Here is a 20,433-nt window from a genome sequence, read left to right on the forward strand (position 1 = left end):
TATAGACTTGAAATTAGGTTTCTGGTGTGAAATGAAAATATAACTTTAAATCTGAACACATTTCCATCTATTCGTATGCATAAAAAGATATAATCAAAGCAATATGCTTTCCACAATCCAGGGTTAATACTGAAAATGCTTTTGTAACCTCTTAGTCAGAACATGTGTCAGCAAGTAATATTGGCACACCCCACATATTATCAGTAAAACAAACTCAGCATAACATAGACCACAATTTTCTATAGGTTCTTTGTATGATAAACAAAATATCACTTCTTACCATGCACACATAAAATTTTAAAAAGCATGACTTCTTACTATGACACACATGTACATACACATTGAAAAATGTGTCAAACTCAATGTTTTCAAAGGGAGCAAATGAGTCTTAATTGCCTTATTCTTTACTAGACTCCAATCATTGACTTACTAAGAATTTATAGGGTGTGTATCACATTAATTTTATTATCTTAAGGGTATGTTTTACTCTACCTTTTAGTATTATGTATAAAATAAAAATTTCTAAAACTCACTCAGCAGCAACTGCAGATAACCGCTGAGAGTTCTTTCATCTATTTGGAAAGAGATCTAAACCCTGAGGATAAAAGGGACTCACAAAGGCTTAGATCTGTTATCAGTGAAAACTTCTACTCCAGAAAGAATATTTAAAATCAATCAAGCATAAACTCTCTTTTATGTCAGACAAAAAAAAAAAAAAACCCACAACATTATTTTTAGTTATCAAGAAGGAGATAAGAGAGCTTAAATGAGTAGTGCCTTCCTACATAGCTTGAAATGTAGCCTGGTGGCAAGCAACTCAAATTACATATACGAAGTTGAGAATAGAAGCTCTAAGAATTGTAGCAGTTTACACAGCACCTAAAACCTTTGCTTTTAAAAAGTAAATGGGAATCAGTCTACCTCAAGATCCAGCAATTCCTCTCTTGGGCAGATACCCAAAGAATGCACATTCATACAACAAGGACATATGTTCAACTATGTTCACAGCAGCATTGTTTGCTATGAACCTGGAAGCAACCTAGATGCCCTTCAACTGAAGAATGGATGGAGAAAATGTGGTACATTTACACAATGGAGTACTACTCAGCGGAAAAAAGCAATGGAATCTTGAAATTCGCAGGAAAATGGATGGAACTAGAAGAAACCATCCTGAGTGAGGTAACCCAATCACAAAAGACATACATGGTATGTACTCACTCGTATATGAATTTTAGACATAGATCAAAGGATTACCAGCCTACAATCCTCATCACCAAAGGAGCTAGGAAACAGGAAGGACTCTAAGAGAAGAATGCATGGACCCCAGAAAAGGGGAAGGGGCAGGATCTCCTGAGCTAATTGGGAGCATGAGGGTAGGGGAGAGGGAGCTGGGAGAATGAGAGGAGGAGAAGAGGAAATGAGGGTTCAGAAAGGTTGAGTCGGGGGAAGAATAGAGGAGATCAGGATGAGGGATCCATAACAGAAGGAGCCATTATAGGTTCGAGGAGAGATCTGGCACTAGGGAGATTTCCACAGATCTACAAGGATGACACCAACTGGCAGTCTAGGCAATGGTGGAGAGGCTACCTTAAATGCCCTTCCCCTATAATGAGACTGATGACTACTTTATATGCCATCCTAGAGCCCTCATCCAGTGGCTGATGGAAGCAGAGGCAGACATTCACAGATATACACTGAACTGAACTCTGGAACCCAGTTGCAGAGAGGGAGGACTGAAGAGCAAAGAGATCAAGACCAGGCTGGTGAAACCCATAGAAACAACTGGCCTGAACAAGGGGGAGCACATGGACTCCAAACTGATGTCTGGGAGGCCAGCACGGGACTGATCCAGACCCCTGAACATGGATGTCAATGATGAGGCCTTGGCACTCTATGGGGCCCCTGGTAGTGGATCAGTATTTATCCCTGGTGTAAGAAGGGACTTTGAGAGTCCATCCCACATGGAGGGATGCTCTCTCAACCTGGACACATGGGGGAGGGCCTAGGCTCTGCCCAGGATGATATGACAGACTTTGGGGAACCCCCATGGAGGGCATTACCCTCCCTGGGGAACAGAGGGGGGATGAGGTTGAGGGCTTGGGGTTGGGAGGAGGGGAGGAAGAGGGAGAAGGGATTGACCTGTGAAGCAGCCTTGTTTCTAATTTGAACAAAAAAAAAAAAAAACAAAAAAAAAACAAAACTAATCCTTGGGGAAAAATCGTTTATGACCCAATGTGGCATGTGCAGGTGGTATAACCATGGCCCAGCCATTATGACACCAAGAAAACACATAGAGGCCCTCTGAGTATCATGGTATGGCACTGGAACATTTTGTCTCTGGCTATACAGAAATTTGCTTTTACAAAAAAAATACTATTTTACACTTTCTATATAATTAAGGTGGGGTATGAGTGAGAACACTGCATACTAGCGGATTTGGGTTTGGAGGTAATACTTCTTCCTTTGTCAATACTTATCATCTAAGGCTGCCATTAGGCATAACAGAAAATTTAAAAGGTGTGTGTGTGTGTGTGTGTGTGTGTGTGTGTGTGTGTACAACTTAGCTATATCTATCTGTTGGCTTCACTCAAAAGGTCTTTAATGGTAAAATATTTTAAGTTAATGAAACTATCACTCAATAGTAGGCTGTGAAGTTTATTGAACTATATCACAAATTTATAAGGCAAAAGCTATAGGTCTCGGCTCAGAACACCAAAGACTATTCTTTCTATTCTGATAAACAGTTCAGAATTTCATTAGCTTTCCCCCCAAACGACTGAAGCTAGAGCTATCATATTGGCCTAGTCAAGAGAATGAAAACACACATGAACACGAGGCACTCGTACACAAACGCTTACACCACCATTATCCATAACAGTCTAAAGATGGAAAGAGCCCACATGCTCATTAATAGATGACATAAAAGAGGCATAACCATGCAGAGCATGAAAACACATGACCACATGGGCAACCTCGAAAGAATTATTCTAAAGGAAAGTTTAGTCAGGAAAGACGAGCATCTACAGTGGAAGCCCAGAATGGAGAAACGTGAAGTTATGCTCAATAGATTAGCAGTTGCTGAAGGGCAGAGAAGGAGGGAGGAGTCAGAACCCTGACAGCTTCGGGGGAGGGAGGGGCTTCTTGGTGTGAGGACAGTACTCTCAAACTGTGGAGATGACTGCCTGTGACTTGGATACATTAAAAACTGTTGGGTTATACACCTTTTAATGAATTATGTGCTGTGAGAATCCATCTCAGTATTGCTTCTGAAGGAAATTAATATATTTTAAATATAATGATTATTAAAAGAATTGCTATGCTCTTAAAATTACACTGTTTGTACATGAAAGAATTTTTAGAGCCAGCTGTTTGAGATAAGAATATAATTATTGTTCTAGTATTATGTGCAATATGAACAAAATAGGATCGACCATATGAAACTATGCAAACAAACAGGGTTTTGCAAATAGCTCTTTAGTGCGAAATGTGTCTTGGACTCAGTATTCCTTAGAGTATTTGCGGGAAACCCCTACACCTCCCTGGGTTAACTTCACCCAAAGGGCTCACCATCAGCAGTCTTGCCATAGGCCAGCAATGAAGCGTCAACATACGTGTTTGTGAAACAATCCATAATTTTCAATGACAGCACGCACCTTTAAGAAAAAATAGAGTGAAGAAAGTGGACAGAAAGCCTTTATGCTGACTCGTACATCATTTTAAGATGTTCCGTGATGTCACTGTAGGGCTCGAGAGAATTAGACTTCTCCCAGGACCAATGACTTAAGTAGGACCTTAAAGAAGACCTTCACTTTTAGCTGCCCACCATTTCTGCTAAGCATAATCAAACTTGGCTCCCAAGTCCATTAAAAATACTATCACTAAAGTAAAATTTAGGCATCAGCCTGGGCAAGGGGTGGGGTGAATAGTACAAGACTAACAGAAAAAAAAAACAAACTGTACTTCTGTAATGCTTAAAACATTTTTCTTTTAAAGTCAGTTTTGCTTAAGAGAATATTATCATTATCATAATAGAACCATAAGAGAAAAAGACAAATCCAATTTTTCTATATAAATAAGTCTTTTTTTCTTTTAAAAATATTTATTTTAATTATGTGTACTTTCATGCACACGAGTAGGTGTATAGAGAGCCAATAGTGAGTGTAAAAGGTTGTGAACTACCTAATGTGGATTCTGGGAACCAAACCTGGGTCCTTTGCAACAGCATTGTGCTTGTAACCCCTGGGTCATCTCCCTAGTGACACATCTGGATTGTTTTGTTTGTTTATGATAGCACCTTACTGGAAAAAAATGTGCCAAATTAAAATAGAAAAATAATGATTTTATGCACTAATCTTTAGGTAACACTTGTCTAATATAATTCTGCTCTTCTGCATTTTGGAATCACTTGTCTGGAGGGATATTAATTTGTTTTCATATAACTTTATCTCCCTTTAAAAGCGAATGACATCTCTTTATGCCTCCTAAGAAGACCTCCCTCAAGGCAAATAAATGTGGGTGTAAGAAATCAGGGTGGGAAATGACCTCTTCTTGAATCAGATGTTAATTGACAGACTTTTTGCTTTTATGTTTGGGGCTTCCCCCCTCCCCCAGCAAATACTTTTCATAATTTTCTATTGGGGAATGTTTTACTTTAAAGATATTTAATATACCCTTATTGTAGAAAATTTAAAGTCCCACACAATCCACTATTAATAGTTAGGGAATTTTTCTTTTAAGCTGTTTATGTGATTTTGTTTGTTTGTTTTTGCTTGTAAAAATGTTTTCATTGGGAATAAGGACTCAAACATACACATCAGGCACACAGAGAGAAAGACTCCCCACAAAACAGAGGGGTATCCAAAGTCACCATTTAACAAATGGCAACAAATAACAAGTAACAGCTGGTATCAACCAAAGTAACCATTTAAACTGCCACACGCTGGGCATCACAAAGTAATCATTCAAACCACCACAAAGTAACCCATTTAAACCCCCACATACTCCCATCACACCAAGTAACCGTCTAAACAGAGGTGAAAAACTCCTTATCTTGCTTCTGTTTGGCTTTGCTCTGGCTCCTGTCCCTGTTAACAGAGACATTTTTCCTCCCCAATGCCTTTGAGAATACTGATAGCCAAAATTAGATCTTAGATTGGCTAAAAGACTCAACGCCATATTAATTTATTAAATACTGCAATGACCTTAAAAGCAATTAATCGGATTTTAAAACTTAAAAAAAAATCCAGATGACACAGTCCAGATAAAAACTTAATTTTGCTTCCTTACTTGGTATTATGACTTACATGATGAAGATTTGGGTTTGGGAAATTTTTAAGAAGGTTGTCCCCCCCCCCCTTAAAGTCATAGGAACTCATTTTCTGGAGTGGTAGAAAATGAATGTGGTATCTGATTTCAGGGGAGGGCAATCAGTTACAGCAGCAATGAAAGGTTCTACAATCTCTCAGACACAGACGCCAGCCTCTTCTAATGTCAAGGCTTCCATGCTCTACACATCATTGTTAGGCTTCTTTAGCTCTCTTCAGGCTGGAAACAAGTCCAAAGGGAAATCCATTTCAGAGACATTATTTTAGAAAATCACTTGTCTTTAGTCTGCCAGCTATATAATTAGCAAATATTTGAGTTAGAGACAGACACTGAGACAGCTTCTTATAGTAAAAATGAAATAGATGAGATATAGAAACCTAGCAGATATGAATATAGGTTACTTTTATGAGTTAGTCAGCTATAATATGATGTTTAAGTATAATTTGTTATCATGATTAACAACTCTCTTCATCTGCATCTGAATTAGTTAACTACATGTTACAAAACTTGGATTACTTTCCTCAGTGGAAAAAAATGTTGGTAAGAACACTTCCCTATCCTCAGGGAACTTACAACAATACTATAGATCATCTGTATCTATAGCAATGTATAAAAAATTGCACTTGCATTTTTCTTACATTATTATTTGAAGACAGAAGGCAGCTTTACATCCAAGAATCCAGCATATATGGTTCTTTACGTTTGCTTTTATGACCAATTTTGAAGAGATCATGTTTAAGCATTTAATCTTGATTGGCATGTAAAAGCTAGAAACTGGTTATTATCTTATAAAATAGAATGGCAATCATGTCAGCCTAATTCTGAAAAAGTATAGTCATTACATAGAAGATACACACATTTGCCGTCTTCATGTGGGTTGTGCCTCAGTTACTTTTCAATTGCCGGAACAAAACACCATTACCAAGGCAACTTATAAAATAAAGTACTGCATTGGGTTTCACAGTTCCAGCGGGGGAAGAGTCCATGGTGACAGACAAACATGATGCTGACCCACAAGGACAAGGCAGAGAGAGGCCTGACTGGCAACGGTTTGGGCTTTGAAACCTCAATGTGACACACTTCAGGGGCACACCTCCAGCAAGGACACACCTCCAGCAAGGACACACTTGTAATCCTTCCCAAACAGTTCCACCAACTGAATTTCAAAAAAAGCTTTCCTAGCATACGACATCATTAAGCAATGAACTAGCTTGTTTGTTTGTTTTTATTATGAATATATTACTATGAGATCTTGAGGAAGTCTTGTTTTGTTTTTTGTTGTTATTTGCTTGTTTGTTTCTTTGCTTCCGTGTTAGATATGCCAAGTGTTCTTACCACCTGCTGTATTAAACTGAGGAAAGTAATTCAAGTTTTGAAAATGTATTTATCTCATTTAGAAGCAGAAACAGTGCATTGCTAATCATAATAAATTACTGAAAAATAGATTTGATTAACTCATAGGTTACTTCTATGAGTTAATCTATAGTCCTATGTCTGCTGGCTTTCTGTATCAAACACACGTGTTGAATTTATCACTTTCCTGCATATGCACGAAGATTAAAGTAGGTGAATGTTTTTCAAGTTTGCTGACGGCAAACTTAAGAGCACGACTAGAAATCTCGTGTTGTTTTTGTCCATTAAATACGAGATTAAGGTCTACCTTAACTACACAGTAGTTTTTCAGACGTGCCTGGCCCTGTGGTATTTGACTCTATTTGGGGGATGGAAGATGATGAACAAAGGAAGAAACCATTTGTCTGGCACCATTTGTAAGGCATAGACTGAAAAATAATTTATGCCTAAAAGTAGAAAGGGTGCTGCCATCCTACACATTTATCAAAGTAAATTGTAGAGACGCACGTGAATATTTAACTCATCAGGAAACACCAGGCTGGGAACAGGCCAGCCTGAGGAAGGTGCAATTCCCTCAGCTGCCCCTGTAATGAGAAGAACATTGTGAAGAACACTGTGACCAATAGGCAGAGAACTTCCGGCTGTTCCAGGTGCTCTGGCTAGATTCGGCCTGGCCGCTGATGGGTTCTGCTTGAACTGCAATCATTGTCTAACCACCCACCTGTCTACCTGGGCTTGCTGCCGCCTGTGTGCCGGTTCATTACTTGGCCTCCCCATGGTCCTGCCCTTCACCTCTCTAACCTATACCCCATCTTGTGGAAGTCAACTCTGCCCCACACCTGTGTCTCCAGCACACCTCTCCTCTCATCATTTCCCGATTCTGACTCATTTTGCATCTCCCTCAAGCCTCTTGGAAACTTCTTGAACTCCTCTGAGGCCTCTTAAGCCTTTGAAGCTGTTCTGAAACCTACATACTTGCACACAGACAGATGTATTTGCTGTGTAATATATAATACGTGACCTGGAGTTAATATTAGTGATTAACATTGGAATAAAGGAACTGTGTTTGCCTAGGCCTGGCTACCAAGGAAAGCAGAGTTATGCAGTCAATTGTTACCAAAGATACCACTGTATCGTGTAAATCCATTGTTATTCTGACATCGGGGAGAGAAAGACCCATATGTGTTTATGTTTCTGACATAGCACTCTCATGATAAGATATAAGTTCAAAAGTATACAAAACTTCTGTAGAGAGCAGAAATATTTAGAAATCCACGTGGAAAAAAATGTAACTAACATTTCATTTTTCTTCAAAAAGAAAAGCTACTCATACACATTTTGTCAGTATGGAAAAGCTTATCCTTCATAGATATGAATATAAATATACCCCAAAGCATGAAGCACCAAGATTAAAGTCAGAAGGAATGCAATCACACTCATTCTGAATAGAGCTGGGCCAGTATGGGAATGTGATAGTCTGGGGAATATGATGTTTTGGTGGTGGTGGTCAGGGCAGTAGGCCGCTGGCTATATCCAATCAGAGAAGGTTTCTACATTGTTCCTGACTCACAGGCTATGACAGCCAGAAGAGAAATGCTTAGATAATGTAGCCACTGCTTTATGATTAGAATGTAAGCTAAGAAAGGAACCAGACTGAATTCCGCGATGCACACACCTTTGTGTTCAGTTATAAAGAAAAGCATCTTTTCCATGGCTCACGAAATTGAGAGATTGGTTTACAAGGCATTAAGTCCTCTAACCTGATTATCTTTATTTGCAAAGAAAATTTTCCAAGTGAAATAAGTCACATACATATCGTATTTGAGAACAAACCTTACACGCGGTCTTCGTGGTAAGTCTGGTTTAACATACTGAAGTAAAATTTTGTCGGACTGGAGTTTGCAATAAGCTATTCCCCAACTGACTGGCGCAATGAAGAGGAACCTGGTCTGCTGGAGTGTCACAACTCTGGCACCCTATTCCTGTGACAGAGAAGCTCTTGTTGGCAGTAACAGAAAGGAAACGGGAGGGAACAGACAGGAGAGACAACTCCAGTATCAGGCGGAGCAGAAGGGGGAGGGTGACAGGAGGTAGGTGGCCCTTGTCCCCTACCTTCAGCACCATAATTCCTCTGAAAAGGAGGGTTTGGCTGAGAGGGGCTGACACAAAAGCTGCCTCAGTGTGTCGCCTATGGACAGTCTCCTGGAGTCACTCAGCGGTGCTGCTTGCCGCCCTAGACCATTATTACCTGACTTCAGCAGTGTGTGTCACCTCACCGGCAATTTCCTCACCAAAATGTTTCCCCGCCTCTGCTCATACTTTGTTAGGAGCTCTTGCTACACCTTCATTTTTCTAAGAAATTATAAAGTTGCCAGCAAAAAGAAATACATTTTGCATATACCAGAACAATACAAAAAACAAAGACACCCTAAGGATCAAAAGCCCCCAAATTACATCACTCCCTTCGTCCCTAACTTGAATGCTAAAGAAAAGAGTGCTAGGTTCTACTTTCCCAATATTTTAATCTACAATATATACCTACATTAAACTACGATCAGCTGCCTCTTCCTCTCACAGCAAATACGGCATACAAATGTGATCCTTCGGTGGGACTGAACTCGTAGAGCCCTTTGTCCTTGATGACAGAAAGATGGGGCAGATTAGGTTAGTATTCTCCGCGATGGCCACAAGCTTTGCCATTTTGACTAGTCACTCATTTGTTTAAGACTGTCTTTCCCTCTGGGACATACATACCAAACAAGGAGAATCTGAGTGAGCACATGTCAAATTGTTTGTCCAGTAGTAAACCCCAATAAACAGTCAGTGAATAATTTTAAAGCATTATGAGGTATCGAGTAGCAGTTTCAATTAAAAAGAAATTTACCCTGGAATAAAGAGTTGTAAGGATGCTCGCTTAACACAGCACCAGAGGACGGAGCCCATGCTAGTGGTGTTTGTTCTATGACGTCGGCAATGTGGACCAGAGTCCAAGCCCTTTGGGGACAACGAGCCAACAGCCTTTTCCACACATTGGAAAAATGAGCTACCCAGTCACTCCTCAACACTGCTCATAGTTATACTATGTATCTGCAGTTTTATTAATTTACTAACAGATGGCTGCTGTTGTCTCTTTGGAAGTCTTCATAGTGTTTAACTAAAGCAGGACTTAGAAGTATAAAAGCCAGCACCCAAACCTGTGTGGGAATTAATTTCAAACAGCCTTGACCTCAAAACTGCATTTCTGTTGATGCTCAGATACTCAGGAAACTTTAAAGCATTTGACCCTAATAAAATTAAAAGATTTCCTTTTTTTTTTATTTGTGTTTCTCAGCTCAGAAACAACCTTTTATGGTCTACTTATTTACAGTTACTAGGCAACTACTGATTATTCCCAAGAACAATTCCCCTTGGCTATTTACACCTTAAATTTATAACCAATTAAATTGAGTAAAGCCTATACTAAAAGTCTTACTCCGAGGAATTTTTATTTTGAAAGGAAGTTTTTTCCCCAGTGATATGAAACCCTAACTAATTACACACTGCAGATGACATGGAGTCATCAAGAGGACCAGATCTGTCTCCCATAAAGCTTTTGATGTGTAAAATGGGGCGATGACATAGAAACCTTAGGCGGTAAAAATTCAGCAATAATCTCTTGCTGCTGCTCATCATATGTTTTAATATAGTAAATACTGGCTTTAATTTTGTTAGGAACAGTTTAAATCTTGTGCTTGCTAGTAAAAAACATGTAAATTTTGAGAGTTAACTTTTTATTTCTTCAGATGTTGCTGCCAAGAAAGTACACAAGATATAAACAGTAACTTAACTGCGTGGTAGTCTTTCTGGATCTCTCCCCTTCCATCCCTCTGTACTAGTAACACTGATGGTAGTCAGAATGACTCTGCAAAGGTGCCCTGGGACTGACTACCTCACAGACTGAAAATATGCTGCACTAGATGGCAAAAGACCCTTTTCAGATGCTATAAAGTTATGGGTAGCAAAGTACACATTAGAACCCAGCCTCAAACAAGCAACCTCCGCTTTGATAGGAAATAAATAAAATAGCACAATGCAAATGGATCATGCATAAGCTACATGTATGGAAAGGTATAATATAAGACCATCTGCATTTGGAGATACAATGGATGATTCCTTAATAATGACTTTTGAGAGTCTTCGCATAAGCAACAATCAGACAATACAGGATGAGATCATGAGTATTCTCTCAGTTAACTGCTCTTTCATCCATTACGCTCTCCCCTGACAACTCCAGCTTTAAAGGCAGCCTGAACTTTGTAGCTCTCGTGTTTATGTTAAGACTTAGACATGCTTAGCTGAATATGTTTTGGATACCTCCGACTTGGGGATTTGCACAGAGACAAAGTCAAGGTATTCAGACCCATTCTTGTTTCCTCCTTACACCCTCTGCTTCTGCATACAGTATGCGTTAAAGGCACTGCCATCTATCTATGGGTCACACAAGGAGTCGGGCGGGGGTAGCTTTAAACCACCTCTTTCTGACCTTGTGCCTTGGCCCCCCCACCCCGTCACTGCCTCAGTTCTAAGCTTGCTCTTCAAAATTTCCCCGGGGTCTATTTTCCTTTCTCGACTTCATCCCCACAGGAGTTCTGTGCCGACTTACCTATCAGCCTCATCTCCAGGCCAGTGCTTTCTGTTAGAGTTCCACAGAACACCTTACTCATTCTGGCGCATATCCATCCACCTGTAGACCCTGCTCATTATGGTTTCTGTCTAGTTCATCGTCACTCTAGTCACTGAGATGATACGGTAGATGAGGGGCCATTTTCTCCAGGAATGAACTCCCGAAGCTCTAGTTCAGGGTGATAGCCTTCCTCTGCATGCCCAGTGCCCCATCTTCCAGGTAACTCTAGTTCTACCACTGACGGACTCTGGAAGCAACACATTAAATACTTGCCTGTGTTTTAAACATCCTGAGATAAGTGACCTTGGCTTGATGCCTCTGATAAACAGTAAGCGCTCAATGTTTGCAAAAAAAAATCATTAAGTGTGATTAATTATGTAGGTTAATACCAGATATTATCTAACTTTGAGTATCATTTCTCATTGTGAAACTCAAAATAAATTTTAACTGACATATATAGAAATAAGAAGTTTACATGTTAATTGAATGTGATGTTTCAAAAAGTGCATGCACTGTATAACGTTTTAACTGAGGTAAACACCCAATTATCTTCATTCCTTAAGGTCTTTTTCTGAGGCTTTTTTGCAATGCCCGGAACATGTTGCCATGGTTTCCCTGCAGTGCAACAACAGCTGGACGGCCTTGTTTCTGTCCTATTGCAGCTCAGTCGCCAGGGCTCTGCCTCTCTGCATCCACTTTGCTACACTAATTTGTTGTGCATTTCTAATTCTTTTTAAAACACAGACTTTTTTTTAAGTGCAACTTCAGATTTACAGATGTCTTCAAGTTTAAATAAAGAATTGCAAAAAAGTTTTAATTGCTAGAAAGTAAAAAAAACACCTCTCAATCAAAATCCCAATATTTGTGATGCCAACACAACACTTAATTATGTATAAGTATTAGCTGTTTTTAGACCCTGTTGAAATCATTTAGGGGTAACTTGTGCATCTGCAAATTAAACTTGTTTCTACAGAAAAGTGAGAAATAGCATTGTAAAACACCAAACAAAAATTACAATAACAAAACCCTTATCAAGTAAGCAGCAACTAGAATTTAAAGACTATTATTAAATAACTATTTCAATATGGTGTTATTACACAAGGCCTAATTTTTATAATCAAAGTATGGTTTGTGAAACCAAGATTAGCCGGGTCCAAGAATTAATACAACCTCTAATTATTTTGTGTTGTAGATATATACTCCAATTTCTTATAAAACAAAACAAAAACCCTTGCATCCAAACAGAAATTAGAATTAATCCAGTTGCCTGTAATTTATTTCACTATAAAAGAACACCACATTATATGTCTTTGTTTAAGTAGAAGATATGCTATTATTTTCAAGATACCAGGGTTTTAATGTTTAATTAGCAACATACGTTTGAAAAAAAAAGGCATTGCTTTGACTCACAAATTTCTTAATTGCTAACAGTGGCTTTTCTGAGTAGGAGTGCTGTATATAATTTATTTTTGCGGATGTAATTAGAAACCGAATTTTAAAGTAGCAAAGCCTTGAATATCTTCACTGTCAGCAGAAAAATCCTCCCATCCCGGCTGTAGCTTCAAGTTTCATCAAGGGAATGAAGACTTAGCGAGGAAACTGATAGTACTGGTAAACGTTGCTTACAGGCTGAAAAGAAAGTTAGGTTGTCGGCAATAGACACAAACTGCAAGATGTCTTCTCCATCGCAAGTTGCTGGGGATGGAATTCACTGTGGCAAGCTCCACGGTGCGGAACCTGGGGGAAAGAAACCGTCCGGCTGCCTAAAGTTGCCTCCTGGAGGCTTCGGTACCTAGCAGTCGCCGCCAGAGCTTCTCCCCTGAGGAGCAAAGACACACATTTTCAACCGCAGCACAAGTTCTCTTTGAAACAGGTTTGTTTGATGCTGCAAAAAAAAAAAGCCCATCATTGTTACTTTTCAAAAGGATGCGCTAGCCTAACTAACGCTCTCCTTTGCCTCTGGACGATGTCACCATCCACAAATTTACTGTGACGAAAGGACACGAGAAGAACGTGTATCATAACGACAACGCAATACCAAGTCAAGAGAAACATAAAAATTCCTACCGGTTTGGCTGAGCTGCGAAGCACTGCGACTTTTCCGCGAGAGACCAACAATAGCTACCATTTTGGCCCCAATGCTAGAGCGTCGCTTCTTGCCACTGGTACCCAAGGTGCCCACCGCCGTGTCCGACTGGCTGCCGTCGCTCTTCTCCAGCGAGCACATGTCTCCGCTGATGCTGGTGCTCTTGGTCATGCTCTTCCCTGACAAGCCCATCTGTCTGCTTTGCATTTTGGATGTAAAGACACTGTCAGCCGGTGGCCCGTTAACAATGAAGATGAGGGTGGGAGAGGAAAAGACAGAAGAGGCATTTTAGATGAAGCCCCGGGAACACAGCGGTCACATTTTAATCAACTTTGGAATGGACTACTTTTAGGGTTTAGGGTTTTTCAAATAGCATGGTCTTGAGTATGTTCTATTCATTATCCTGACAACCGTAACCCATCAGGCAACTGTGCACAACATCAGACTCAATTCTGTTTCTACTCTCGAGGCACTGGTTTGGATGGTCGCGGAGGAAAACAAACACAAAAACTCGGCGGCTTTCTTAAGAGCTGCGGGCTGTGTGGCAAGGCCACGTGGGCTTTAGGTTTAAGTAGTCTTACTTCATCATGGCCACATCTTTTAAGAGGGCTGGATACAGTCCTTACTCTTATGTCCTAAAAAGTTGTTCCACTTAATTTTGTAGTTATTGGTGTTGAATTCAAGTTTTCAAAAATAAAGACTTCCCTCGTATTTTTTGGACAGAGTCGGAAAGCAATTAGCCAATCACTGAAACGTGGCAGTGGACCGTGGACTCGCTGAAAGACTAGTATCTCAAAGACAGGACCTGGATTTTTCCAGTCACCAGGAGGCTGGGGGAGGTGGAGTGGGGATGAGCAAACACTCTCCAGCTGCTCCCTACAAAGCCGGGGCCACGTGAAGGAGGCAGCATGTCTTGCAAGGATTTATTTAGACATCATCATTTTGACTCGGTATTAGAGAGTCATAGTGTGTGTTTTACTTTGGTCCTGACAATGGGACTGCTCAGTACATGAGAAATAAAAAGAAAGGAATAGAAAGTAGGGAGGGAAAAACATCACATTTTCTCCAAGATTTTTTTTTAAAGGGGGCAGTGTGAAAGCTTAAGACTACATTGAACTATCTTATCCCACGTATCAATTTTAACCAAAAACGAGGCAGAGAGAAAAGCATTGCTTGCGTTTTTACAATACCACACACTAACAGTTTTCACGTTTGTTTGATTTTGTTACTCTTTGATAAAAAAGAGAAACTAGGCAGGGTGTTGGTGGCACGCGCGCCTTTAATCCCAGCACTCGGGAGGCAGAGGCAGAGGCAGGCAGATCTCTGTGAGTTCAAGGCCAGCCTGGTCTCCAGAGCAAGTTCCAGGACAGCCTCCAAAGCCACACAGAGAAACCTTGTCTCGAAAAACCAAAACAAAACAAAACAAAACAAAAAGATAGAGAGAAACTAGAGCAAACATTGTGGAAGGCACTCATCCAGTTGAATCCATCTGCACTGTTACCTTACTGATGTATTTTGAAGAAAAATTATTTGTGCTACTCCAAGCCCTAGGATTTTCATTTACAAAACAAGAATATTTATTTTAAAATAATTTGTAAGGGGAAAAGCTGATAAATGGAAATTATAACAGAGCTTAAAGCCCTTCAAAATGTGCTATCTATTTAGTCTCATCCACAACAGTGACATTTCTAACTGAACTGAAGAACTCTGAGGGATTAAAGTGTCTGAATGGTCTTGTTACAGCCAAAAGGTACTGTTGGAACGTACACAGCACCAACACAGGACACCAGGTTGACCTTTGGCTTTAGTGACTAACCACACGACCCTGGAGGAACCTTTTCAGTTTTCTGCACCTTCATTTCCTTATGTAAGAAGCAAGAAAACACGAGGAAGGCTCTGGAGTGTTGGGCTCAGAGCCAGAGCTGCAAGAACCGTTTTCCTTCTCACAGCACCACACTGTCATCATTCAGTAACGTTGTACAAAGTGGAAGAGCTGTATCTATGAAACACAATTCTTTACAGAGAGCTCTTACTCCATGGATTTGGGGTTACACACACACACACACACACACACACACACACATGTTTAACATATTAGCTTTTGCTTTGCTTTGCTTTTTCAAGACAGGATTTCTTTATATAACCACAAGGCCACCAGGCTGGCCTTGAACTCACAGAGATGTGCCTACCTCTGCCTCCTGAGTGCTAGGATTAAAGGCGTGCACCACTATGCCCAGCAACATGTGAGTTTTGGAGAATGCTCCTATCAGAAAAAGAGTAAACCCCAGAAGGCCAAAGTTTTGTTGAGAGAAGGGGCTGTCTTGATTGCAATAATTCACGTGGAAGGACACAGACTGAAAGTAGCAGTGCCATTGTCTGTTTATGGATCCTGGACTGCTGAGCACAGCACACATGAACTCACCCTCTCTGCCCTGCCCTGGCTGCAGATGTGACTAGCTGCTAGGGTCCCTCCCCTTTGACTACCTTGCTATGCTGGACTATGAGCTGGAACCATGAGCTAACATGAAGCTCTTCTCCCCTAAGATGCCTCTGTCAGGGTCTTTTATCACAGCCACAGGAGTGAACACGGGACACTAATCCAGATCACAGCCACAAGAGTGAAGTCCAGATCACATCCACAGGAGTGAAGTCCAGATCACATCCACAGGAGTGAAGACTGAACACACTAGTTCAGATCACAGCCACAGGAGTGAACTCTGGACACCAGTCCATATCACAGCCACAGGGGTGAAGTCCAGATCACAGCACAGGAGTAAAGGCTGGACACTAGTCCAGATCACAGCACAGGAGTGAACACTGGACACTAGTCCAGATCACAGCCACAAAAGTGAAGACTGGACACTAGTCCAGACAGTTCAGGAAGCCTGGGTTCATGAGATGAACCAATAAGGTACGTGATATGGAATAAAGGGAATTTAAAGATAAAATTATTTGTTCAGAATGATAATTTTAGTAGAAAATATAATACATGGCAAATATAATAGGAGACATATATGTATATAGATACCATTGAACTAAAAAGCAGCTTTAACCTTTTTCTGGCAATATTTGCTTAAAATGTTCATTTTTTTTCTATTCTGGTTTTCCCAGAAAAAACATAAAAAAATCAGCAATGATAACAATAAAATAAATTAGAAGAGGCAAAAGAAAAGAGCAAGCAGGGGCCGATAGTACATTTTCTTTACATAGGCAAAAAGTATTGAACCTTGTTCATCCCGTGAACTTAGGACTACAGCTCTCTGGCTCTTCCTGCTGGGTCAGGCCATTAAGCTGTGGTTGGATTGACTGCAGGATGCTCAGTTCTAGATAGGGTTCCCATGTTTCTAAATATTGCTTTATTTGTGTTTTCTAAGATTTGGCTTGAAATACAAATGCTACATGTTTTGCAGTTTGAAAGTTAGGCATACAGAGATACTAGTAAACAAGGAAGACCCTAACAGAGACAAACTTTGTCCCCTGGAGAAGGGGAAAGGGTCACCATCCCCAGAGCAAATTGAGAACATGGGAAGAGGGGGGAGGGAGCTACGAGAGTGAGAAGGAAAGAAAAGGAAGGATGCAGAGGTCATGAGGGAGCAGAAATTTTGAGTCAGGTGTAGATTAGAAGAAAGGACATATGACAGGTAGGATTTTAGTTGGGGGGGTGGTAGAGGAGGAAGGGAGGGAGAAGGGAACTGGGATCATCATGTAATTCAATCTTGTTTGTAATTCAAATGTATAAAAAATAAAAAAACAAAAACAAAAAAGTTAGGCATATAAAATTCTTAATGCAAATGATCAATTTTAACACAAAATAATACTTAATATGAAAAGCCAAACCTAGTATTATTGGAAGAATGGAGTATCTCTTTTTCCCACAGAGTATTTGTAAATATTGTTCAAAGACATATATAGAACATACAATATGTGATTATATGGAGTGAAATATATTACTTGATATGTTTGAAATGATACAGGTAAGTGACTTAGCCTGAATTTTATGATTTGTAAGAACATGGACATAGGAACCGCACTGTAAATGCAATGTTTTCACACATAAATGAGGGTTTCATCACGTGGCCATCTGGCAAGTGAGGAGGGACTGACAAGACTTAGCAACCAGTAGATCTTAGACTTTGGTAGGTAGGGATACGGAAGGTCTAGCAGCACAGTACCGTGGAGTTCGGAAAGCACAGCAGGGGAAAGTTACACAATGAAAAAAAATGGAGTGGGATTAGCTAAACTGGAAAGGCATGCCCTGACTTCTTTCCCACTGTTTCGTCCAGTGTGAAGAGATAATCCGTTAAGATTATAACTCTCTTGCATGTAGACGTGTGTGTGGTTTGTTCATATATGTGGGTGGATGTGCCCATGTATGTGTCATCAGTCAGGTGACAGACTCTTCTGTTGCTCTCCCTTTTTTTTTTTTTTTTTTTTTTTTTTTTTTTTTTTTTTTGAGGCAGCGTCTCTCACTGAACATGGAGTTCACTGATTCAGCTAGGCTGGCTGGCTGGGCAAGCATCTGAGATCCTCCTGCCTCTGACTATCAGCTCTAGGACTACTGGTATGAGCTGGTGGGCCCGGCTTGTGCATGTGTGCTGAGCATCCAAACCCAGGCGTCTTGCTTGCACAGCCAGCCTTTCAACCACTGAGCCACTACTCAGCTCCTGGGATTCATTCTTATGGCAGTATTGGTAGCTGTTGGGCAGACATTTCATTTTGGAGGGTTATACCGTGAATTCTAGCTTATTACTTGCATGGCTCTTGCAGCTGTATCAAGTTCCCTCTTTTAAAACCCTCAGGGTCTCACTCACTGTTCCTTTCCTAGTCTGTGGAACTTACAGTTGTTAACTTGCTAGTCACGTCAGCTCAGATGACCATCTAAGCAAGTACAGTAGTCATCATACTAGTCATCCCCAACATGGGGATACAAACGGTGACACCGTCTACTGGACGAATAAGAGTGCTGGCAGAGCTCCAGCAGGGATCCATACTCGTGTGCCAAGAAACCCTGATGATGGCAAGCGTTGAAGAAAATCTCTGAATCATGTGGAAACACTGAACTTCTCATAGCAATACTTTGGTGTCAGTTATGACAGAAGTTTAAAGTTTAAGATTTTAATATTTATTGGATGTCCTGGATATGAACACATTATATTAAGATGATACAATGTATTAGAATAGAATTTTCAGTGTGTTGAGAGGGCACGTGTGTGTGTGGATACCACAAAGTCAATGTCCAGATGTGGGGAAGAACATTTAGCTAAGTAACAAAGTATTTTTGGTCACAATTGCTCGTCTTGATTATAGTCATTAGCAATGCATCTTTGAGGGTTCAAGTCTTGGTTCTTCATGGCAGGACGCAAAGATCCATGATCTCAAAATAGTTACTTGAGATCAACTAAGGGACATATGTGAAGTCCAGAATTTCTGAAATTCCTTTCTTGATAGCTAGCTAGTATGTAAAATTTCAATACACTAAAACTTCTTCAGAAAAGAATTGTTCTCTAGAGAAACTACTTCTCTCATTGGCAGTATTCCTTAGTTGCCTGTAGCTCTTTGTGTGGGCTTGAGACCAAAAGCACACCAATTATCAAATGAGCAACTCTAAAAGCATACATGAGTAGCATTATACGCACCCAACAGGTTACATTTAAGAACATACATACATACATGCATACACACACACACACACACACACACACACACACACACACACACGGAGGCTGGACATTGGTAGTGGGCATCTGTAACTCCCAGCACTGGGGTTGGTGGTGGGTGTGGACAGCTGGAGATCCCTGAGCTCATTGGCCAGCTATCCTACGGGTGTAGACAACTGGATCCCCAAGCTCATTGGCTGACCACCCTGTGGGTGTGGACAGCTGGATCTCTGAGCCCACTGGCTGGCTACTCTAGCTGAATTGATGAGTAAGAAGCCCTATCTCAAAGAAATAAGGTGGAGAGTAGAGGAGAGAAATACTTGATTTTGACCTCTGGCTCCTACACACATGTACACACACATGCAAATGCCCTAGCATGCACATGTAATTCACAGGAGCACCTACATATATACAAAACACACATAAGCCCCACTCCCATAAGGCTACATCTAAAATGTTCATATTTCAATCCGAAGTGTTATTGTTTTCATTCATTGTTAAGAACAAAGTTACATAAGTTAGAATTTTAAAATGTCTCACTATAACATGTATCTGATAAGCACTGCATATTTTTTTCTGATATCAGCTAATACTTTATGATCCTCAGAGACATGACCTCATTTGCCTCCTTCTTCCTTGAATTACTGGCCAGCAAACATTTCTTGATTCAGCTAATTTCAACTATATCGAACATCATGGTGCCAATTAACTGCTTCCTTTAGTTAATATATCCCATGCACCTACTTGATGTCAGGTCCCAAGGGGATGGGCGGGGGCTGAACTGTGCCCCACAATCTTGCACAAGGGGGCTGAAGCTGAAGGGAACAAAGAGTTTTTGTTGTTTGTTTGTTTTTTTCTCCACACAAAGAGAATTTCCTCTCGTCAGTGTGTATTTATTATACTCTATGCAGAAGAATGTCTTTCTATAAGTGTGGACTTGGGCTGCCAGTAGCTGTGGCTCTGCAGTGGCAAAAAGAAGGACCAAACAGTCATTATGTAGAGCACTCGTAGCAAGTGACTGCAACAGTTAGAACTGCCAGAGGCCAGCGACACACGACTTAGCGTTAGGATATTCTATTGCAGGGAGACCTGAAAATAAGAGATCGAGAAAGCTTTTATGAACATGTGTCTGGAATTGGGAGTAAGAAGGATAGCACACAGGGAAGAATGGTACAAATAATGGCACAGAATTGAGAGAGCAAGGCACGGTTTGAAGATGAGCAGTGTGGCTTAGCCGGATTCCACGGTGACATGGGTAAGGGGTAGTGATGCTAACCCTCGACTTAACAAAAGTTCCGTCTGCCTTTACAGAAGAGGAGACTCAAGTCCTTAGAGAACAAAGCATTTGC

General features: G+C 40.5%; 1 protein-coding gene across 24 annotated transcripts in view; it reads right to left on the minus strand.

Moving 5' to 3' along the window:
• The window catches only part of LOC100752044 (regulating synaptic membrane exocytosis protein 2), a 390,889-nt gene that overhangs the window by 47,997 nt on the left and 322,459 nt on the right, over positions 1 to 20,433 (minus strand). For 18 of the 24 annotated variants that reach the window (XM_035449593.1, XM_035449578.1, XM_035449596.1 and 15 more), the window contains one exon: positions 13,409 to 13,650. The exons of the other annotated variants lie outside the window; for them this stretch is intronic. In XM_035449593.1, coding sequence (XP_035305484.1) covers positions 13,409 to 13,650 — 242 coding nt within the window. The remainder of the gene's footprint in view (positions 1 to 13,408; positions 13,651 to 20,433) is intronic. 24 annotated transcript variants of the gene reach the window in all.

The sequence above is a fragment of the Cricetulus griseus genome, chromosome 10 (genome assembly GCF_003668045.3).
Source record: "Cricetulus griseus strain 17A/GY chromosome 10, alternate assembly CriGri-PICRH-1.0, whole genome shotgun sequence".
NCBI classification, from domain to species: Eukaryota; Metazoa; Chordata; class Mammalia; order Rodentia; family Cricetidae; genus Cricetulus; species Cricetulus griseus.